General features: G+C 46.3%; 1 protein-coding gene across 2 annotated transcripts in view; it reads left to right on the top strand.

Annotated features, from left to right (window-relative positions):
- FAM169A (family with sequence similarity 169 member A) overlaps nt 1–16,830 on the top strand; it is a 244,678-nt gene that overhangs the window by 31,180 nt on the left and 196,668 nt on the right. For both annotated transcript variants that reach the window (XM_029575050.1, XM_029575058.1), the window contains exon 2: nt 8,672–8,809. In XM_029575050.1, coding sequence (XP_029430910.1) covers nt 8,672–8,809 — 138 coding nt within the window. The remainder of the gene's footprint in view (nt 1–8,671; nt 8,810–16,830) is intronic.

Raw genomic sequence — 16,830 nt, 5'->3', positions numbered from 1 at the left:
GTTTACAGAAGTTAGCACGAGTCTCTTCTTTGGCCTGTAGAACTGGACCTGGAATCTTATCCAGCTAACTGAATCAAAATCATGTATTCGCACAAGTTACACCAATTTTCAAGCAAACTTGTGCATTTACTTTCCTTTTGAAAATTATCCCACCAAAACTATGCATATACAATTCCACCTGCTAATTTATATGCAGGAAATTTTCAAGGAAATGTATGTACATACATTTGAAAATCCAAAAGCATAATTGTCCTGGGGGAGTTCTGCACTACTGTGGAGCGCAGAATTTAGTTTTTGTGCAGAATTTCAGAGAGAGGCCCTGTGGGCCATGAGCAAATGGTGTCTGGCCTGGGGCAGCTGCTGGCCGCAAGTGGAGTGTGTCCTGCTTGCGGTGAAGATCAGACCCAAGGATCAGCTGGCCGCGAGTGGAGCGGTGAGATCAGCAGGCCCTGCAGCAGAGAGGGCCCAGCATAAGAGGCAAGAAAACTCGAGAGCCTGTGTGAGAGAGGCTGTGTATGTGTATGCGAGTGAGAGAACGTGAGTGAAGAGATTGGGATCCTGTATGTGTGAATGAGGGATTGTGTGTGTATGAGAGAGAGGCTCTCCGCTTCTGTGAGGTGGTGTACTTGTGCAGGAGAGAGAAGGAGCTTGGATGATGGGGTGTTTGTGTGTGCTTGGGTGAGGGTGTGTGTGTGTTTTGAGAGGGATAGAGGAAGCCTGTGTGATGGCCTGAATGAGAAAGGGGTCAAACTGGGAGTGGAAGGCTGGTGGGGGGGGGGGGGGTGGGGTGGGGTGGAAATAGAATGGAAGGACGTGAGCCTGGAAGGGGGAGGGGAGAGATAGTGGAGAGCAGAGGAGTTGGGGCCCAAAAGGGCAGAGTGAAAGAGTAGAGGAGTAGGGAGAGAGGTGGAAGGGACACTCTTACAGTGTACTTCTAGGGGAATTCAGCTCAAAATATTTAAAATGCTGCATTTTTGAGTAATAACTTTTCTGTACAGCATTTTAAATTAATTTCTTAAAATAACACAGTACACATCATGGTCTTTAACTAATAGAAAGTATGCAGAATTTTGCTGAATTTCTAATTTTTGTGCAGAATTCCTCCAGGACTAGCATATGGATACGTCCAAACTCCTTCCCATCTCTGTCTCTCCGCTCTGCAGGAACACCTCTGATCAGTTGGGGTATATTTCTGCATATGTCAGACAGGCAAGTTTATAACAGGCCGTTTCCACGGGTTAAACACTTTTTTACGAATGGAAATGTCTGAAAATGATCTTTCTTGTTTAATGGTGTTTACATGCTGTCGTTTGAACACAATCAAGGCAGTTTACAAATGTTACATGGCAACAGGAACCGGAGAGATTCCTGGGACAGGGGCGGGGCAAGGATTGAAAATGGGTGCCCACTTTTTTGTTTTTCCCTTAGGGAAAATTACCTGCACAAAATAGCAGGTGTAAAATGTGTGGTGGTAGTTTTTCTTAGGTGCTTTTCAAAGTGAAAATACATGCGAGCTTCACTTGGAAGACTGGCACAGAGCCTGCAGTTGCAAGGTACCCAAGGACTTTGAAGGAATTTAGCCAATCTTGAAACTAACCCTGTTAATGATTTAACAGCTTCTACACCTGTGGGAACAAAGCGAGATGTTCATGGAGGATATGGAGAAGGATGCTCTTGCAAATTATACAGGACATAGAAACATAGAAATGATGGCAGAATAAGACCAAACGGCCCATCCAGTCTGCCCAGCAAGTTTTCACACTTTTTTTTTTCTTTTTCTCATACTTATCTGTTACTCTTGGCTCCCATCAGCAACCCCCTGGTTCCAGTTTCCCTCCACCCCCGCCATCGATGTAGAGAGCAGCGCTGGAGCTGCATCCAAGCGAAGCATCCAGCTCAATTGGTCAGGGGTAGCAACTGCTGCAATAAGCAAGTTACTCCCTCGCTTATTTGTTTACCCAGCCTGTGCCATTCAGTCCTTGTTAGTTGTTGTCTGAATATAATTCCTCTTTTCTTTATTCCCCCTGCCGTTGAAGCAGTGTGTTGCGCTGGGTATGTATTCCCAGTGAAGTATCGGGCTTAACTGATTCAGGGTAGTAACCGCTGTGCAAGGTTCTGATTAACCAGCAAATCATATGATTTAAACTATGCAGAGCTGTGGACGCTATTTACAAAAAAAACCCCAAAAACTTTTGTTTGTTTGTTTTTACTTTCTTAATGACAAGGAAGAGGCTGGGAAATAAGCATAGAATATTTATAAAAACTAGACAAAATGATGCTCTCCAATGCTATTTGTGCCATAGGTCTTACTGCTGCTGAGCCCTGCAGTTGTGATAAATGCTTAAGGTTGCAGGTTTCTGGACAGGGACTGAGCGTTCAGGCCTGCCCTTAGGTATTCCATTCCATTGGTAGGGAGTGCTGCAGGGGCAGCTGGGTCATCCATGGAGAAGGAGGGGCTGCAGTTCATACTGTCAGCACCTGATGACTGAGCATTTTCAGCAGGGAGACAATGGAGCAAGCTTTCCTAGCTGTTTGAACAGAGTTAATGAGGCTGAAAGGGAGATAAGGCAAGAGGCTGTAAGCAGACCACCTCTGGTAAAGAGGTCATTAAAGCCTGGGGTAGAGCCTTGAACACCTTACGACCTCGCATCCGGATTAAGGGGTTTGTTGCTGTGTGTGGAACTTGCAGATCTAAAACAGGAGGGGTTCAGTGTTGAGGTGGCGTCTTACCCCCAGGACGAGAATGAAATCTACAACATGGCAGAAGAGCGAGTATTGTTGGGGATCAGAAAACCATTATATATCTTGGAAATACTTTTGAAGAAACAAAAAACCCCAAACCTGTAGACCCTGTAAGCTCTTTGGGGAAGGGACTTACCATACTTATTTATCCCCGTTATATAGTGCTGCATATGTCTAGTAGTGCTATAAACATAAGTTCTAGTAGTGTGTTATTGTCTGATGTATCAGAGAGAAAAAATGTAACGTGTTCTAATTGGCAATCTCAACTCGGCAAACACTATGATTTTAAATTGAATTATAGTGGAATAAGAGGAAAAAAAAGATTGTAGGAATGTCCTATTTTAAAGCCACAACCAATCCAAATCTTGGTATACCTAATGAAATCCCATTTCCTGAAAATAAATATATATATATATATATATCAGTTTGAAATAGAACTAGAGCTATCTGCAGAAGCCTGTGTCAAGGGTACAAATAATGCAAAACAAAATGAGGTCATTGTTTAAAAAGCTCATTGAAGGACCTGGAGGTGGGAGAATATGGGGTGTATGGGCAAAACAAATTGGGCGAGAACTGGCAACGGAGGTGCTCAGAGCGTGGTGTTCAGAGGCAGAGATGGGGGAGTAGAGTGAATAAGTTCTTAGGGGGTGCAGAGAGGATGTGCAGGCTCCTGAAGGAGCAGATGGAGTGGTTGATCATCTGAATATGGAAGATAGTGCAGGAGCATCTGTGAGGTTATAGCAGTACATTGGGGAGCAGAGAGGTCACTGAGTATTTGGGGAGAGCCAAAAGGGTATACAAGTGACTGCTGAGGCGGGAGCGAGCAAACATTTTCAGCCGTGGCTCTGCTTCCATTCGTATAATTGGTTGAGGCCCCACAGATTGGTTACTATCTGTATATATATCTATATATATAGATATATATATATATATATATATAGAGAGAGGTTTTATATCGCACTCGCATGCACATATGCCTACATCGCCAGGCAGCCTCAAAGCCCCCACTGTGTTTATCTGCAAATTGCTGAAAAGAGTAAGATCACATACACAGACACGGATACTTCATGCCCAGACAGACACAGGCAAACAGCACCTAGACCAAAGGAGAATGAAAAACACACCCAGACAGGCACAGAGACAGCCATACCACACCTAGGGGCCAATGCAATATCAAAACTGGGTGACCCTTTTTTTCAACGCGTGCACAGCAACCTCTCCTGAGCGCCCAATGCAATAATCACTGCTGCGGGTTAGAAAAACAGACGCTCTATATGAGATTCCATTTTATCCTGTGGCAGCTAGTTTACTGGCACAAAGTACATGACTTGGAGCATGTATATTGTGGGTGTACATTGTGCACCCTGAAATTTTTTTTTTCCGTCAAACCTTTTTATTTTTTCATGATGCTGCTTTCTGTGGTTCCTCCTACTTAGTATCATGACAATACTCCTACAATACTAAGTAGGAGGTACCACAGAAAAGCAGTATTTTTGTTTTATTAGCTGAGTCATCCATTGTACCTGAAGACTGGAGGATAGCAAATGTAACCCCAATATTTAAAAAGAGGCTCCAGGGGCGATCCGGGAAACTACAGACCGTTTAGCCTGACTTCAGTGCCAGGAAAAATAGTGGAAAGTGTTCTAAACATCAAAATCACAGAACATATAGAAAGATATGGTTTAATGGAACAAAGTCAGCATGGCTTTACCCAAGGCAAGTCTTGCCTCACAAATCTGCTTCACTTTTTTGAAGGAGTTAATAAACATGTGGATAAAGGTGAACCGGTAGATATAGTATACTTGGATTTTCAGAAGGCGTTTGACAAAGTTCCTCATGAGAGGCTTCTAGGAAAAGTAAAAAGTCATGGGATAGGTGGCGATGTCCTTTCGTGGATTGCAAACTGGCTAAAAGACAGGAAACAGAGAGTAGGATTAAATGGGCAATTTTCTCAGTGGAAGGGAGTGGACAGTGGAGTGCCTCAGGGATCTGTATTGGGACCCTTACTTTTCAATATATTTATAAATGATCTGGAAAGAAATACGACGAGTGAGATAATCAAATTTGCAGATGACACAAAATTGTTCAGAGTAGTTAAATCACAAGCAGATTGTGATAAATTGCAGGAAGACCTTGTGAGACTGGAAAATTGGGCATCCAAATGGCAGATGAAATTTAATGTGGATAAGTGCAAGGTGATGCATATAGGGAAAAATAACCCATGCTATAATTACACAATGTTGGGTTCCATATTAGGTGCTACAACCCAAGAAAGAGATCTAGGTGTCATAGTGGATAACACATTGAAATCGTCGGTGCAGTGTGCTGCAGCAGTCAAAAAAGCAAACAGAATGTTGGGAATTATTAGAAAGGGAATGGTGAATAAAACGGAAAATGTCATAATGCCTCTGTATCGCTCCATGGTGAGACCGCACCTTGAATACTGTGTACAATTCTGGTCGCCGCATCTCAAAAAAGATATAATTGCGATGGAGAAGGTACAGAGAAGGGCTACCAAAATGATAAGGGGAATGGAACAGCTCCCCTATGAGGAAAGACTAAAGAGGTTAGGACTTTTCAGCTTGGAGAAGAGACGACTGAGGGGGGATATGATAGAGATGTTTAAAATCATGAGAGGTCTAGAACGGATAGATGTGAATCTGTTATTTACTCTTTCAGATAGTAGAAAGACTAGGGGGCACTCCATGAAGTTAGCATGGGGCACATTTAAAACTAATAGGCGAAAATTCTTTTTTAATCAATGCACAATTAAACTCTGGAATTTGTTGCCAGAGGATGTGGTCAGTGCAGTTAGTATAGCTGTGTTTAAAAAAGGATTGGATAAGTTCTTGGAGGAGAAGTCCATTACCTGCTATTAAGTTCACTTAGGGGTAGATTTTTAAAAACTGCGCGATCGCGTACTTTTGTTTGCGCAGCAGGCGCAAACAAAATTACGCTGGATTTTATAAGATATGCGCATAGCCGCGCGTATCCTCTAAAATCCTGGATCGGCGCGCGCAAGGCTGCCGATTTTGGGCAGCCAGCGCGCACCGAGCCGCACAGCCTGCCTCCGTTCCCTCCGAGGCCGCTCCGAGAGAACTCTCTTTCGCTCTCCCCTCACCTTCCTCTACCTAACCCACCCCCCCTACCTTTATCCATGGATTTACGCCTCCCAGAGGGAGACGTAAATCCACGCGCGCCAGCGGGCTGCTGGCGCACCGAGACCCGACCCAGGGGCGGTTCCGGAGGGCGCGGGCCCGCCCCAAAACGCCGCGTCGTTCGGCCCCGCTCCCGACACGCCCCCGTCCAAAAACCCCAGGACCTACGCGCGTCCCGGGGTTCTGCGCGCGCCGGCGGCCTATGGAAAATAGGCGCGCCGGTGCGCAAGGCCCTGCTCGCGTAAATCCGCCCGGATTTACGCGAGCAGGGCTTTTAAAATCCGCCCGTTAGAGAATAGCCACTGACATTAGCAATGGTAACATGGAATAGACTTAGTTTTTGGGTACTTGCCAGGTTCTTATGGCCTGGATTGGCCACTGTTGGAAACAGGATGCTGGGCTTGATGGACCCTTGGTCTGATCCAGTATGGCATTTTCTTATGTTCTTATGACGTGCAGCAAGATTTAACACCAGCACCGGGGCTGGTGTTAAATTTTCTGTGTTAACCGTGCGCATTGGGCGCACGGGGATTTTTTGTATTGGGTAATAGCTAATAGCCTCAGCTATGTGGTATTTACATGCACTGTTAGCTACGCGCTTGTTTGGACGTGGGTTTTGGATGTGCTAATGCCATTACTGCATCGGGAGTTATTCTAGTGTGTCCAACCGTGCGTCAAGCTGTGCACTAGGTTGAGCATGCGCTATATTGCATTGGCCCCCTAGACAGACACAGAGAGAAACAGATACCTTATTCCAAGACAGACCCAAACACCCCACACTAGACTGAAAGACAGTGAAACAGACACACAGAGAGACAGAGACCCCAGACATAAAAAGACAGACATCCCAGAGAGAGAGGGAGAGACCCAGCACAGAGATACAGCACATCATACCCAGACACAGTGAGACACAGGCAGATAGATTGCATCACACACAGAGACACAGACCACACACAGTCCAAAGCATACCAGGCAAACACACTCCATGCCTCATCCAGACCATAAAACACAATGGCAAGGGATGGAAAATGTTTCAAAAATGTAGGTGCAGTTTTTTAGGAGCTGAGAAAAACTCCAACCCACCCTGCTCAACTTTTTTTTTTTTTTTGCGCTCTTTTTATAGTTTCACATAATTATTCCATTTTTTTCTATTTTTCTATTCTTAGTTTGCTCATCCTTTTTATTTTCTTATGTTTTGATTTGCTTAATATTTTTTCTTATTTTACACTTTTGCCTTTATTCTCCCTTCCCAACCTCCACATTCTCATTCTCTCTGGCCTTTGTCCATTCCCCTTCTTTAGTTCACCACCTCTTTTTCTCCCGGGTCATGCCACAGCTGTGGTCTTTCTCCTTGGGTGGGGGACCTGGGGGCAGCAGGAAATCCTCCTATGTTGAAGCCTGAGGATGGCAGTGAATCTTCCTGGATTGTAGACACTGCAGTGGCTGCACCCATGTCCAATTCTACCACATAGAGGCCCATACAGTGAAGTGCGCGGGAGAGCTGGCGCTCCGAGGCGAGCGCCCGCACACCTCTCCTGGGTACGCGATTCACTGTTTAAATTAGGGCCCGTTCTAATAAGGAGGCGGAGGCTGACAGCGGGTTTGACAGCCAATGCTTAATTTTACCTGCGTCGGTTGTCGAACCCGCTGACAGCCATGGGTTCGGAAAATGGATGCCGCGGCCTGTGGGTTTTCCAACCCACAGGCCGCGAGCAGATTGTTGATTTTTATTTTTTTTATTTTCGGGGCCTCCGGACAGTCAAGATGGTAGCCCTCTCAAGTGGGGACTCCCAAGTTACAGGCTGCCTCAGACAAAAGTAAAAAACTAAATGGTGCCAAAGACACTTCATTGCTGGCAGTCTGACCAGTAATGGGTGCTAGGAGGGAACAGAGTTGGATTCTATTCCTCAAAGATGCTCCATAGGATACATGCTTTAAAAATATAGTTTCATGTCACGAGACCCTGCCAAGACGGGTGTGTTGTGAAAACATAGCGAAAATCCCACTTTGCCATTTAGAAACTGATGCAGTCAGAGCTCTAGCACCATGAGCTTGGCCATGTCCCACTAGACCCAGCTCTAGTACATCTTGTAAAGGATTTTAAGTTGGTTAGGATTTGATCTTGTTCATTTTTGTGTGCAACATCAACCATGTGGAATTTTATCTTAAGCGACCTGCCTGGAGGGAAGTACATTCTTAATTGGATGGCTTTGTGTATTATTTATAATTTTGTTTAGTCTTTCTCTATTTCTGTTTCTTCTTATGTATAATTGTTTGTTTGTTTTATTATATTTTGTGCATCGCTTTGAGCTTTTTTTTTTTTTTTTTAAGGAATATTGATTTGAAAATATGGGTCCCTCTTATGTGATGAAATATCTTCCATTTTCCATTTTATACCTCTGTGAGACCTCTTCAGGCCAGCTTTTGGCAGTAGTGAACTTGGAATACAAGACAGTGTTAAGGAGCTGTAAATCAAAATTATTCTAAGTATTAAAATTTGCATGCTGTTATTTGAATTAAAAAAAATAATTCTCCCCCTCCCCCATCATCTTCCCTTTTGAGGCCAAAAAATGATCCTTTGGGGGAAAATGTAGATACTTCTAAACATCTCTATCTTAATATTCAGGGATCTTTACGTCCTGAGCTTTTGAGTGTTGTCATGTATTGGAATCTTCTGGGAATGACATGATTAGTAGGTTGGCCTTCAATATACTGTATCCAGTAACTTGCAAAAGAACAAATAATAACTGCAGCTTTATTATTCCTTTAAGGGGATGGCATTCCCTGTGGATATACTAGATAACTGCAGCCATGAAGAACTGGAAAATGCTGCTGAAGAGTACATGTCTGATCTTCGGTTTGCTGATTCTGAGAATCCAGACTATTTCTGTCTGCCGGGTAAGAGCGAGGTAAGTTGTATCGATGCTATGATGTGTGTGGCCACCAAAACTAACAGGAGACTATGGAGTGACAGAATTACTGTTTAGAAGTGCCTGAACACTGTGAAGATAAACTAGACTAGACATTTACTAATGGGAATACTCTGAAAAATGCAAAAAAAAAGAATAGTTTGATTTTATTTACTTATTTATAAATTTTATATACCGAGGTTCAATTAACAGAATTAATTATCACTTCGGTTTACATTACAACCAGCAAACGACAACATTTTGATGAAGAACATTTGTTACTGTTTCAGTGATCAAGATGTGAAATTTTCTGACTAGCGCAGGGGTAGGTAACTCCAGTCCTGGAGTGCCACAAACAGGTCTGGTTTTCAGGATATCTACCATGAAGATGCATGAGATATATTTGAAGACTGTGCAGGCAGTGCATGCAGATATGCCTCTCTTTTACATATTCATTCTCGATATTCTGAAACCAGATCAGTTTGTCTGGATTAGAGTGAGTTCATGTGCACCATCGTTAGATACCTTTTAAGAGGAAACTGGACCATTTCCTGAGCATATGTCATATTATAGACCTATGCTCAGATATGTCACTAGAGAGGAGTATTTGCTGTAGACCAGAAATGGGGAGTCTTTGGCCAGTGGGAGTATTCCCTCCGGCCCATAGAGATAAATTGAGTCCCGATGTTTATAAAACATAAATGTTGATGTTGATTTCTTAGCCATTTTAGAGTTTTATGCAGATACTTCAAATTGGGTGAAAACCTAACACACCACCATTCTAGTTTCTCTCCTTCCACTCACCCTCACCTCTGCCCCTTCTACAACTCTTGCTCTTATTCCTGCCACTCCCCTGTACAGCTGTGTTCCCTGCTATTTATCTGACCTGCCTTAGACCCTCCACTCTCATCTTTGTGTCCTTTCATGTGTTGCCAACTCCTCTTGCTGCACAAATCCTTACTGGGCCTCCACTTTCCTCCTCTTCCTCCTCCTTCCAGATCGATTGCACGACTTGTTCCCTGCTCGGAGCTCTGTTGCCCGGCTTCTCCCGCTGCCACTGTTGGTGCCCTCTGACTCTCTGACTCTCTGTTAACTTGAGCTGTGTGGTGCCCGCATTCCCACGCTGCCTAGGGTGGTCACAAGTGGCAGATTTGGTCGCTTCTGAACCTCAGCGATCAGTGACTGTAACCCAACTCTCACCTGGAGAGTTGGAAGGTTTTTCAGGATTGGGAGGCCCCGATTCCATTTGCTTTCCTGTCCCTTCAGGAAGGGGAGATATGACTGGGTTTCCAGGGCAACCTTATAGCTTCTCCCTCTAGATGCCTGGTTGTCCATCTCTACAATGAGTGTCCCTTGTTCTCTATTTCGCGGAAAAGGGATATCACTGCTTCTGACTGGCAGTTGCTCTCTGTTTGTTACGGGATCCAAGAATTAGTTGGGCGGTAGCGCTCTCCTTAGGTTGTCCTAAGGTACAGCATATCTAGTTCACAAGGGATCCATTCCAGATTTGGTCTCCCCATCGTACTAGGAATCTCATCTTTGGGGTAACTCCTTGGTGAAGATTTAGGGTTTTCTCTCATCTAGGAGTACCTTTGATATCTGCTGATGGAGGACCACTATTGCCAGTCATTTCCACCTGTGAGACCCTACCTCAGTGAGGAGGGTTCTAGTCCATCGCCATATCCATGGCTGCGGGAGTTGGGGGACGAGAGACCCCCCCAACAGAGGTGCTACTCTTTGGTTGCAGTGGCTTGTAAGCTATACTTTCCCATTTTAAGAATAACCCTGTCTGTGAACAGGAAAGTCCTGGTTCAAGCAATGGTTGTTTGATTTCCTGGACCGCATGCTTCCTTGAGGAAAGTATATGTAACCATGACTGAGGTATTAAACTTAAAGCAGATCAGTGGACAGTCTATTCCAGGATCACACTGATCCTGCCCTGGTACTCTTAGGGTTTCTAGGCTGGTGCGGTACCCCGGCTTCCTGTCTTTTGGTGAAGTGTTTCTGGATTTCTTCCCCAGGGATTCACTCTCAGTTTCAGCTTTCCAAGCAGGCTGAGGGCTCTACCTCAGTGAGTAACTCCCTACTGGCGTTTGCAGTGAGTTATTCACTTAGGGCTGAGATATACAACCTAGCGACTTGTTCTTACCCCTGCAGTCCAGTGGTCTGCTTCCTTGTGTTCTTTGGACTTCCAGTTGGAATGTCGAGGGGGAAGGAAAGAAAAGCTAGGGCATTCATGTTATATCTTAGTGTATACCTGCAGGGAAAGATACACCACTTTTTCTCTATATTTTCACCAAGTTCTGCCTTTAGCTTTTCTCACTTTACTTGGTTGTCCAAAGTGCCTTCCTGCTCACCTGAACTAGACAGAATGGATAACCCTGTCCTTGACAGGCTGCAGTGTGGGTGAGCTTCAGGCTTAACTTATCTCCGTGCTCGGGGGTTTATCTCACAGCTTAATTGTGCTTTGGCTGAAAAAATACTTTCTTAAATTGGTTTTAAATCTGCTACAACTTAATTTCATTGAGTGTCTCCTAGGGCTGTTTGAGAAGGTTAAATACACTTGTGATTTTATAAATCTTTATTGTATCTCCTCTGTTGTCTTGTCTCTTAGGCTTACTGGGTTAAGACTCTTCAGCTTTCTTATTAAAAAAGTCGTTTCACACTCTCTACCATTTTTATGCCCTTCTCTGTACCTTTTCTAGTTCTCCTATATGATTTTTATTTGAGGTGACAACTGCACTTTGTATTCAAGGTGTGATTGCACCATAGACTTATACAGAGGCATAATAATAATCTCAATTCATGTTGTAATTTCCTTTTCAAATAAATTCCTAACATTCTGTTTGGTTTTCTGACTGCTGCTTCACACTGAGCTGAAGTTTTCAACATATTGTCCACAATGACTTCCAAGGTCCTTTTCCTAAATGGTAACTTCTATTATGGAACCCAGTAATTGTGTGCATATAGACTCCAATTTTATAAGTAGGAGGTAATTTTCTAAAGGATTTACACATGTAAACCTGGATTTTACATGCATAAATGTACTTTACGTGCGTAAATGAGCTTTTGAAAATTGCTACTTTTACGCATGTAACTTCTTTGAAAGAAGTCCACCATATGGCTGAATTGTCAAAAGGCTTTTGAAAATTGCTCTACTATTTGCTACTTTTACATGCATAACTCTTTTGAAAATTACCTCCATAGCGCTTAGAGCTGAAGTCTGCGTATGCTTTGTTCAGGTGGATGTCGGCAGTATGAGGTGAAATAGCGGTGAGCATAGGCTGTATAGGAGCTAGTACAACTTGAGCTGTCTCCTCTGAGCTCTATTCTGATAATAAACTAGACAATTTCTCTAAATCTTTCTCTCTTGCTTTGATTCGGTGACTGAATAAATGAAAGTATATAATACTTCACTGTTGCTGGGAAAAATAACCCTGCTGCATTGACTGTACAGACTTTAACAGAGTTGATGGCATTTCAGCTGTTTACTTTCTGGTTTAGCTACTGCAATGACTCTTCTCTCTCTGCCCCATGCAACACTGTTGTGCTTGACCCTTCTCTCTCTGCCCCATGCAACTCTCTGCCCACACTTTTGTGGGCTTTTTTTCCAGTTATAAGTTTTATCGCTTCACTGCTCTCTACTGAGTTTTCTGTTCCCAGCAGCCCCATGAGCTTTCATTTGTAGCAGCTGGGATATGTCTTCTGCATTTGTGACCCCTGTCTATGCCTGGCTGTAGTAGTGTGAACATTGGCAATCTACAAGTGTACTTCATAGTGGCTGGTAGGTATCACTGCTGTGATACAGCAGAGCTTTCTTCATGTTCCCTTCCTTATGGAAAGTGGATGTTACCTCCAGAGCACCCCCAGTCCCAACTGGCTGAAGGAGCAGGAGGTGGTTAGGAATTAGTCATGGCTTCTCATGTTGCAACTCTAGACTGTTGAGTCAATCTGCCTGTGCAATGCTCATATCTTTTGTACATTCAAGAGAAGAAGAAACAAAACAAAAAAATAGTTAATAGATACTTAATGTAGAGAAGTGATATATTAACTTGAGAAGAACACAGTTTTTTCATGCAAGGTCCCGCATTAATTTGCAGCGTTCCCTGTATGTACCAGGATTAGTCCAGACCGCTGGGTTGTGTCTCCCTTCCAGCAGATGGAGTCAGAGAAAAAACTGAAAAGGCACCCCTCTTAACTTGGAGTGCCGCCTGCGATCCCTCAGTATTTTCTCTGACTCTCAGCAGAGGAGTTCGACAGAACCTGCAGTCCTGATCCTTCAAATTTCTTTAAATTTATTTACATTCTCTCCAGAGTTCTTAGGCTCTGGCTTCTTTTGTTAACACCTTTGGCTACAGCAAGTTTATTGGAAAAAAAAAATCAGTACTGTTTTTATTTTACCAGGTTTCTCACTTCAGCAGCGGTAGAGGTAAGGCTGGGGCTGGAAGCTCTCAGAGCCTTGTTCCCGGAGGGACGTATGTCTCTGGAGGGGGATTAACCGGTGGGCCGGTCCCTCCCCTTGGGGCCCCGAGACGAGTTTTCCTCGGGTGCTGCAGTTCCCAGAGCTCCGGAAGGCCGCAAGTCGGCAGGGTAATTAAGACTTTTCTTTTTGTTTCCTACCGCGCTGTCCGGAGGCCCCCTGGGATGCCACGAGGGCTATCGTGCTCAGCATGTGGGGAGGCGGGGATGCACCCCTCGCAGGACGGGGTTTGCGCCTGCTGCCTGTCCAGGGGGGATTTTGGGCTGATTTTGCTGCGAGCTGCGGAACAGCGATTGTGATCGCATATGGGCCCATCGCCGGCTGTCATTTTGTCAGTTCCCTACCTGCTGGCTGGGGGAGAGGATTCTCCGCTTTCTCCTCCCAGCTTGAGTCCAGTCTGACTGCGCGATCCGGGGCCCGCCCCCTCATTGATCTCGGCCCCTCCTCCTCCTCCTCCCCTATCGGAGTCTTTAAAGGAACAGTCAGTATTTTCTTCAAAATTTATTTTACTGATGCATAGGGCTTTTTTGGAGGCGGAAGCTCATCAGCAGGATGAGGAGCCCCCTCCTGCGAAGGTCGCGAGACGGGCCACGACCCTGAATGCCCCTTCGGTCCCTGATGGGGCTCCGGAGCCTGCCCTTGGGATCCTTTCTGGATCCTCTCCTCCAAAATTTAGATCGGGGTGTTGATGAGTCCACCCCAGTAGAGGGGACGACCCCCGGGTTTCTCGATTATTTCGGCGGGAGAAGTTGGATCCCTTGATCGCCCATGTTCTGGAGGAGCTGGACGTGGAAGTACCAGTCCCCAGCTCCGAGCTGGTTAAGGGGAAACCAGTCATCTCTGGGCTGCGTGCCCTGCCCCAAACTTTTCCTTTCCACCCAATGCTTAAGCAGCTGGTCACTCGGGAATGGGAATCTCCGGACGCGACCCTGTGGGTGGGACGGGCGATGGACAAGCTCTACCCTCTACCTGAGGAAGCCTTGGATATCCTCAGGATCTCCAAGGTGGACGTGTCGGTTACCGCGGTCACTATGCGGACCACCATTCCTGTCACGGGAGCGATGGCTCTTAAAGACTTGCAGGATAGATGGCTAGAGGTCCTCCTCAAGCGCATATTTGAGGCGTCAGCGCTGTGTTTAGGGCGGCGGTCTGCAGTAGCCTCATGCAGCGAGCGACCCTCGGGTGGGTCCAGCGAATGCTCACCTCAGAGGAATTACCGCCAGAGGAAGCAGATCAGGCGAATAGGATGCAGTCCGCTGTGGCTTACACGGCGGATGCATTATATGATCTGTTACGGGCATCTTTGCACAACATGGCCACGGCAGTTTCGGCTAGGCGGCTTCTCTGGCTCCGGAACTGGTCCGCGGACGTTTCTTCCAAAACTCAGTTGGGCAGTCTTCCTTTTAAGGGAAAATTGTTGTTTGGAGAGGAGCTGGACACCCTTATTAAGTCTCTTGGGGAGAATAAGGTGTATAAGTTGCCTGAAGACAAGCCAAAATCTTCCAGACCCTTTGGGGCGGTGCGTTACCGTTTCCAGGGGCAACGTAGATTTCGGCAGTCTCGACCACCCGCCTTTCCCATCCGAAAACAGACTCAGAGATCTCAGTCTTGGCCTACTTCTTTTCGTGGTCGCAGACCATTTCGGGATGGGGGCTCTCAAGGAGCCACCGGAGTTAAGTCGACCCAATGAAGGTGTTCTGACCCTCTCCCTGGTTCTAGTGGTGGGCGGCCGCCTCTCCCTGTTTCTCGAGGAGTGGGTCAAGATCACGTCAGACTAGTGGGTCCTCAATATCATCGCAAACAGTTACAAGTTGGATTTTGCCCGCCCGTTAAGGGATCTCTTTCTGATTTCTTGCGACGGGTCTCAGACCAAGCAAGAAGTAGTCGGGCAAACCCTGAGTCGGTTGAAATCCCTGGGGGCCATTGTTCCAGTTCCTCCAGAGGAGCGCAGGTCCGGCAGGTACTCTATCTATTTTGTAGTCCCAAAGAAAGAGGGGTCTTTCCATCCGATATTGGATCTCAAGACAGTCAACCAAGCTCTTCGGGTTCCCCGTTTTCGCATGGAGACTCTCCGTTCGGTCATTGTGGCCGTCCACTCTGGAGAATATTTGGCCTCTTTGGACCTGACCGAGGCATATCTTCACATCGGAATCCACGAGCATCATCAATGGTTTCTCCGGTTCATGGTCCTGGGGAGCATTATCAGTTCCAAGCACTCCCATTCGGGTTAGCAACAGCGTCTCGGGTCTTCACCAAGGTGATGGTGGTAGTAGCAGCGGCCCTACGGCGGGAGGGGATCTTGGTTCACCCCTACCTAGACGATTGGCTCTTCCGGGCCAAATCGGAGAGCCTCTGTCGGGTAGCAGTGAGCAAGGTTCTACTCCAGCTCCAGTCTCTTGGTTGGGTGGTCAACTTTGCCAAGAGCCAGTTGGTACCATCTCAGGTCCTCAACTCTTTGGGAGCACGCTTCGATACCTCGGTCGGCAAAGTCTTCCTCACTGAGGAGAGGATGCTCAAGTTAGAGGTGCAGATCCGTCTGCTTCTGTTCTTACCCCTTCCCATAGTATGGGATTATTTGCAGGTACTTGGTTCCATGGCATCTACCCTGGAAGTGGTTCCTTGGGCGTTTGCAAATATGAGACCATTACAATGCACGTTGCTCTCTTGTTGGGATCGGAAGTCGGAGGAGTTCGTCTGCCGTTGCCACTGATGGAACCAGCCAGGTCCAGTCTCAGTTGGTGGTTGATCCCGGCTCACTTGTTACAGGGGATGGACCTGGAGGAACCGCAGTGGGTAATAGTCACGATGGATGCCAGAGTCACTGGTTGGGGGGCAGTTTGCCAGTCACAATCCGCTCAGGGTTGTTGGACAAGTTATCAGGCGACGTGGTCAATAAATCGATTGGAGACCAGGGCGGTGCACCGGGCATTGCGCGTCTTTCTCCCTTTGGTAGCTCAGCGTTCGGTTTGAGTCTTGTCAGACAACACGACGACAGTGGCCTACATCAACCGCCAGGGGGGAACCAGAAGCCAACTGGTGGCCTGGGAGGCCGAACGGCTCATGGCGTGGGCAGAGCGCCATCTGGTTTGGCTGGCGGCCTCGCACATAGCCGGGGTAGACAATGTGCAGGAAGATTTTCTCAGCCGCCAGCATCTGGATCCCAGCGAGTGGGAATTGTCCGCAGCCTTCCGACTTCTCACTCGTCGCTGGGAGGTTCCACACCTCGATCTGATGGTGACTCGGGCAAATGCAAAGGTGCCTCGATTCTTCAGTCGTCGGAGAGATCACGGGTCGGAAGGAGTGGATGCCCTCGTCCATACGTGGCCTCGCGACGTTCTGCTGTACGTGTTTCCGCCTTGGCCACTAGTGGGCAAGATCTTGCGTCGGATAGAAAACCACGTGGGGTCGGTCATCCTTGTAGCTCCAGAGTGGCCCCGAAGGCCGTGGTTTGCGGAACTGATTATCTTGGCGATCGATGGTCCGGTGCATCTCAACCATCTTCCGAATCTACTTCGACAAGGTCTAGTATTTTTCGATCAGG

This window comes from Rhinatrema bivittatum, chromosome 1 (assembly GCF_901001135.1).
Source record: "Rhinatrema bivittatum chromosome 1, aRhiBiv1.1, whole genome shotgun sequence".
Taxonomy (NCBI): Eukaryota; Metazoa; Chordata; class Amphibia; order Gymnophiona; family Rhinatrematidae; genus Rhinatrema; species Rhinatrema bivittatum.
Note: the sequence above shows the minus strand (reverse complement) of the source record. Positions and strands in the feature narration are given on the sequence as shown.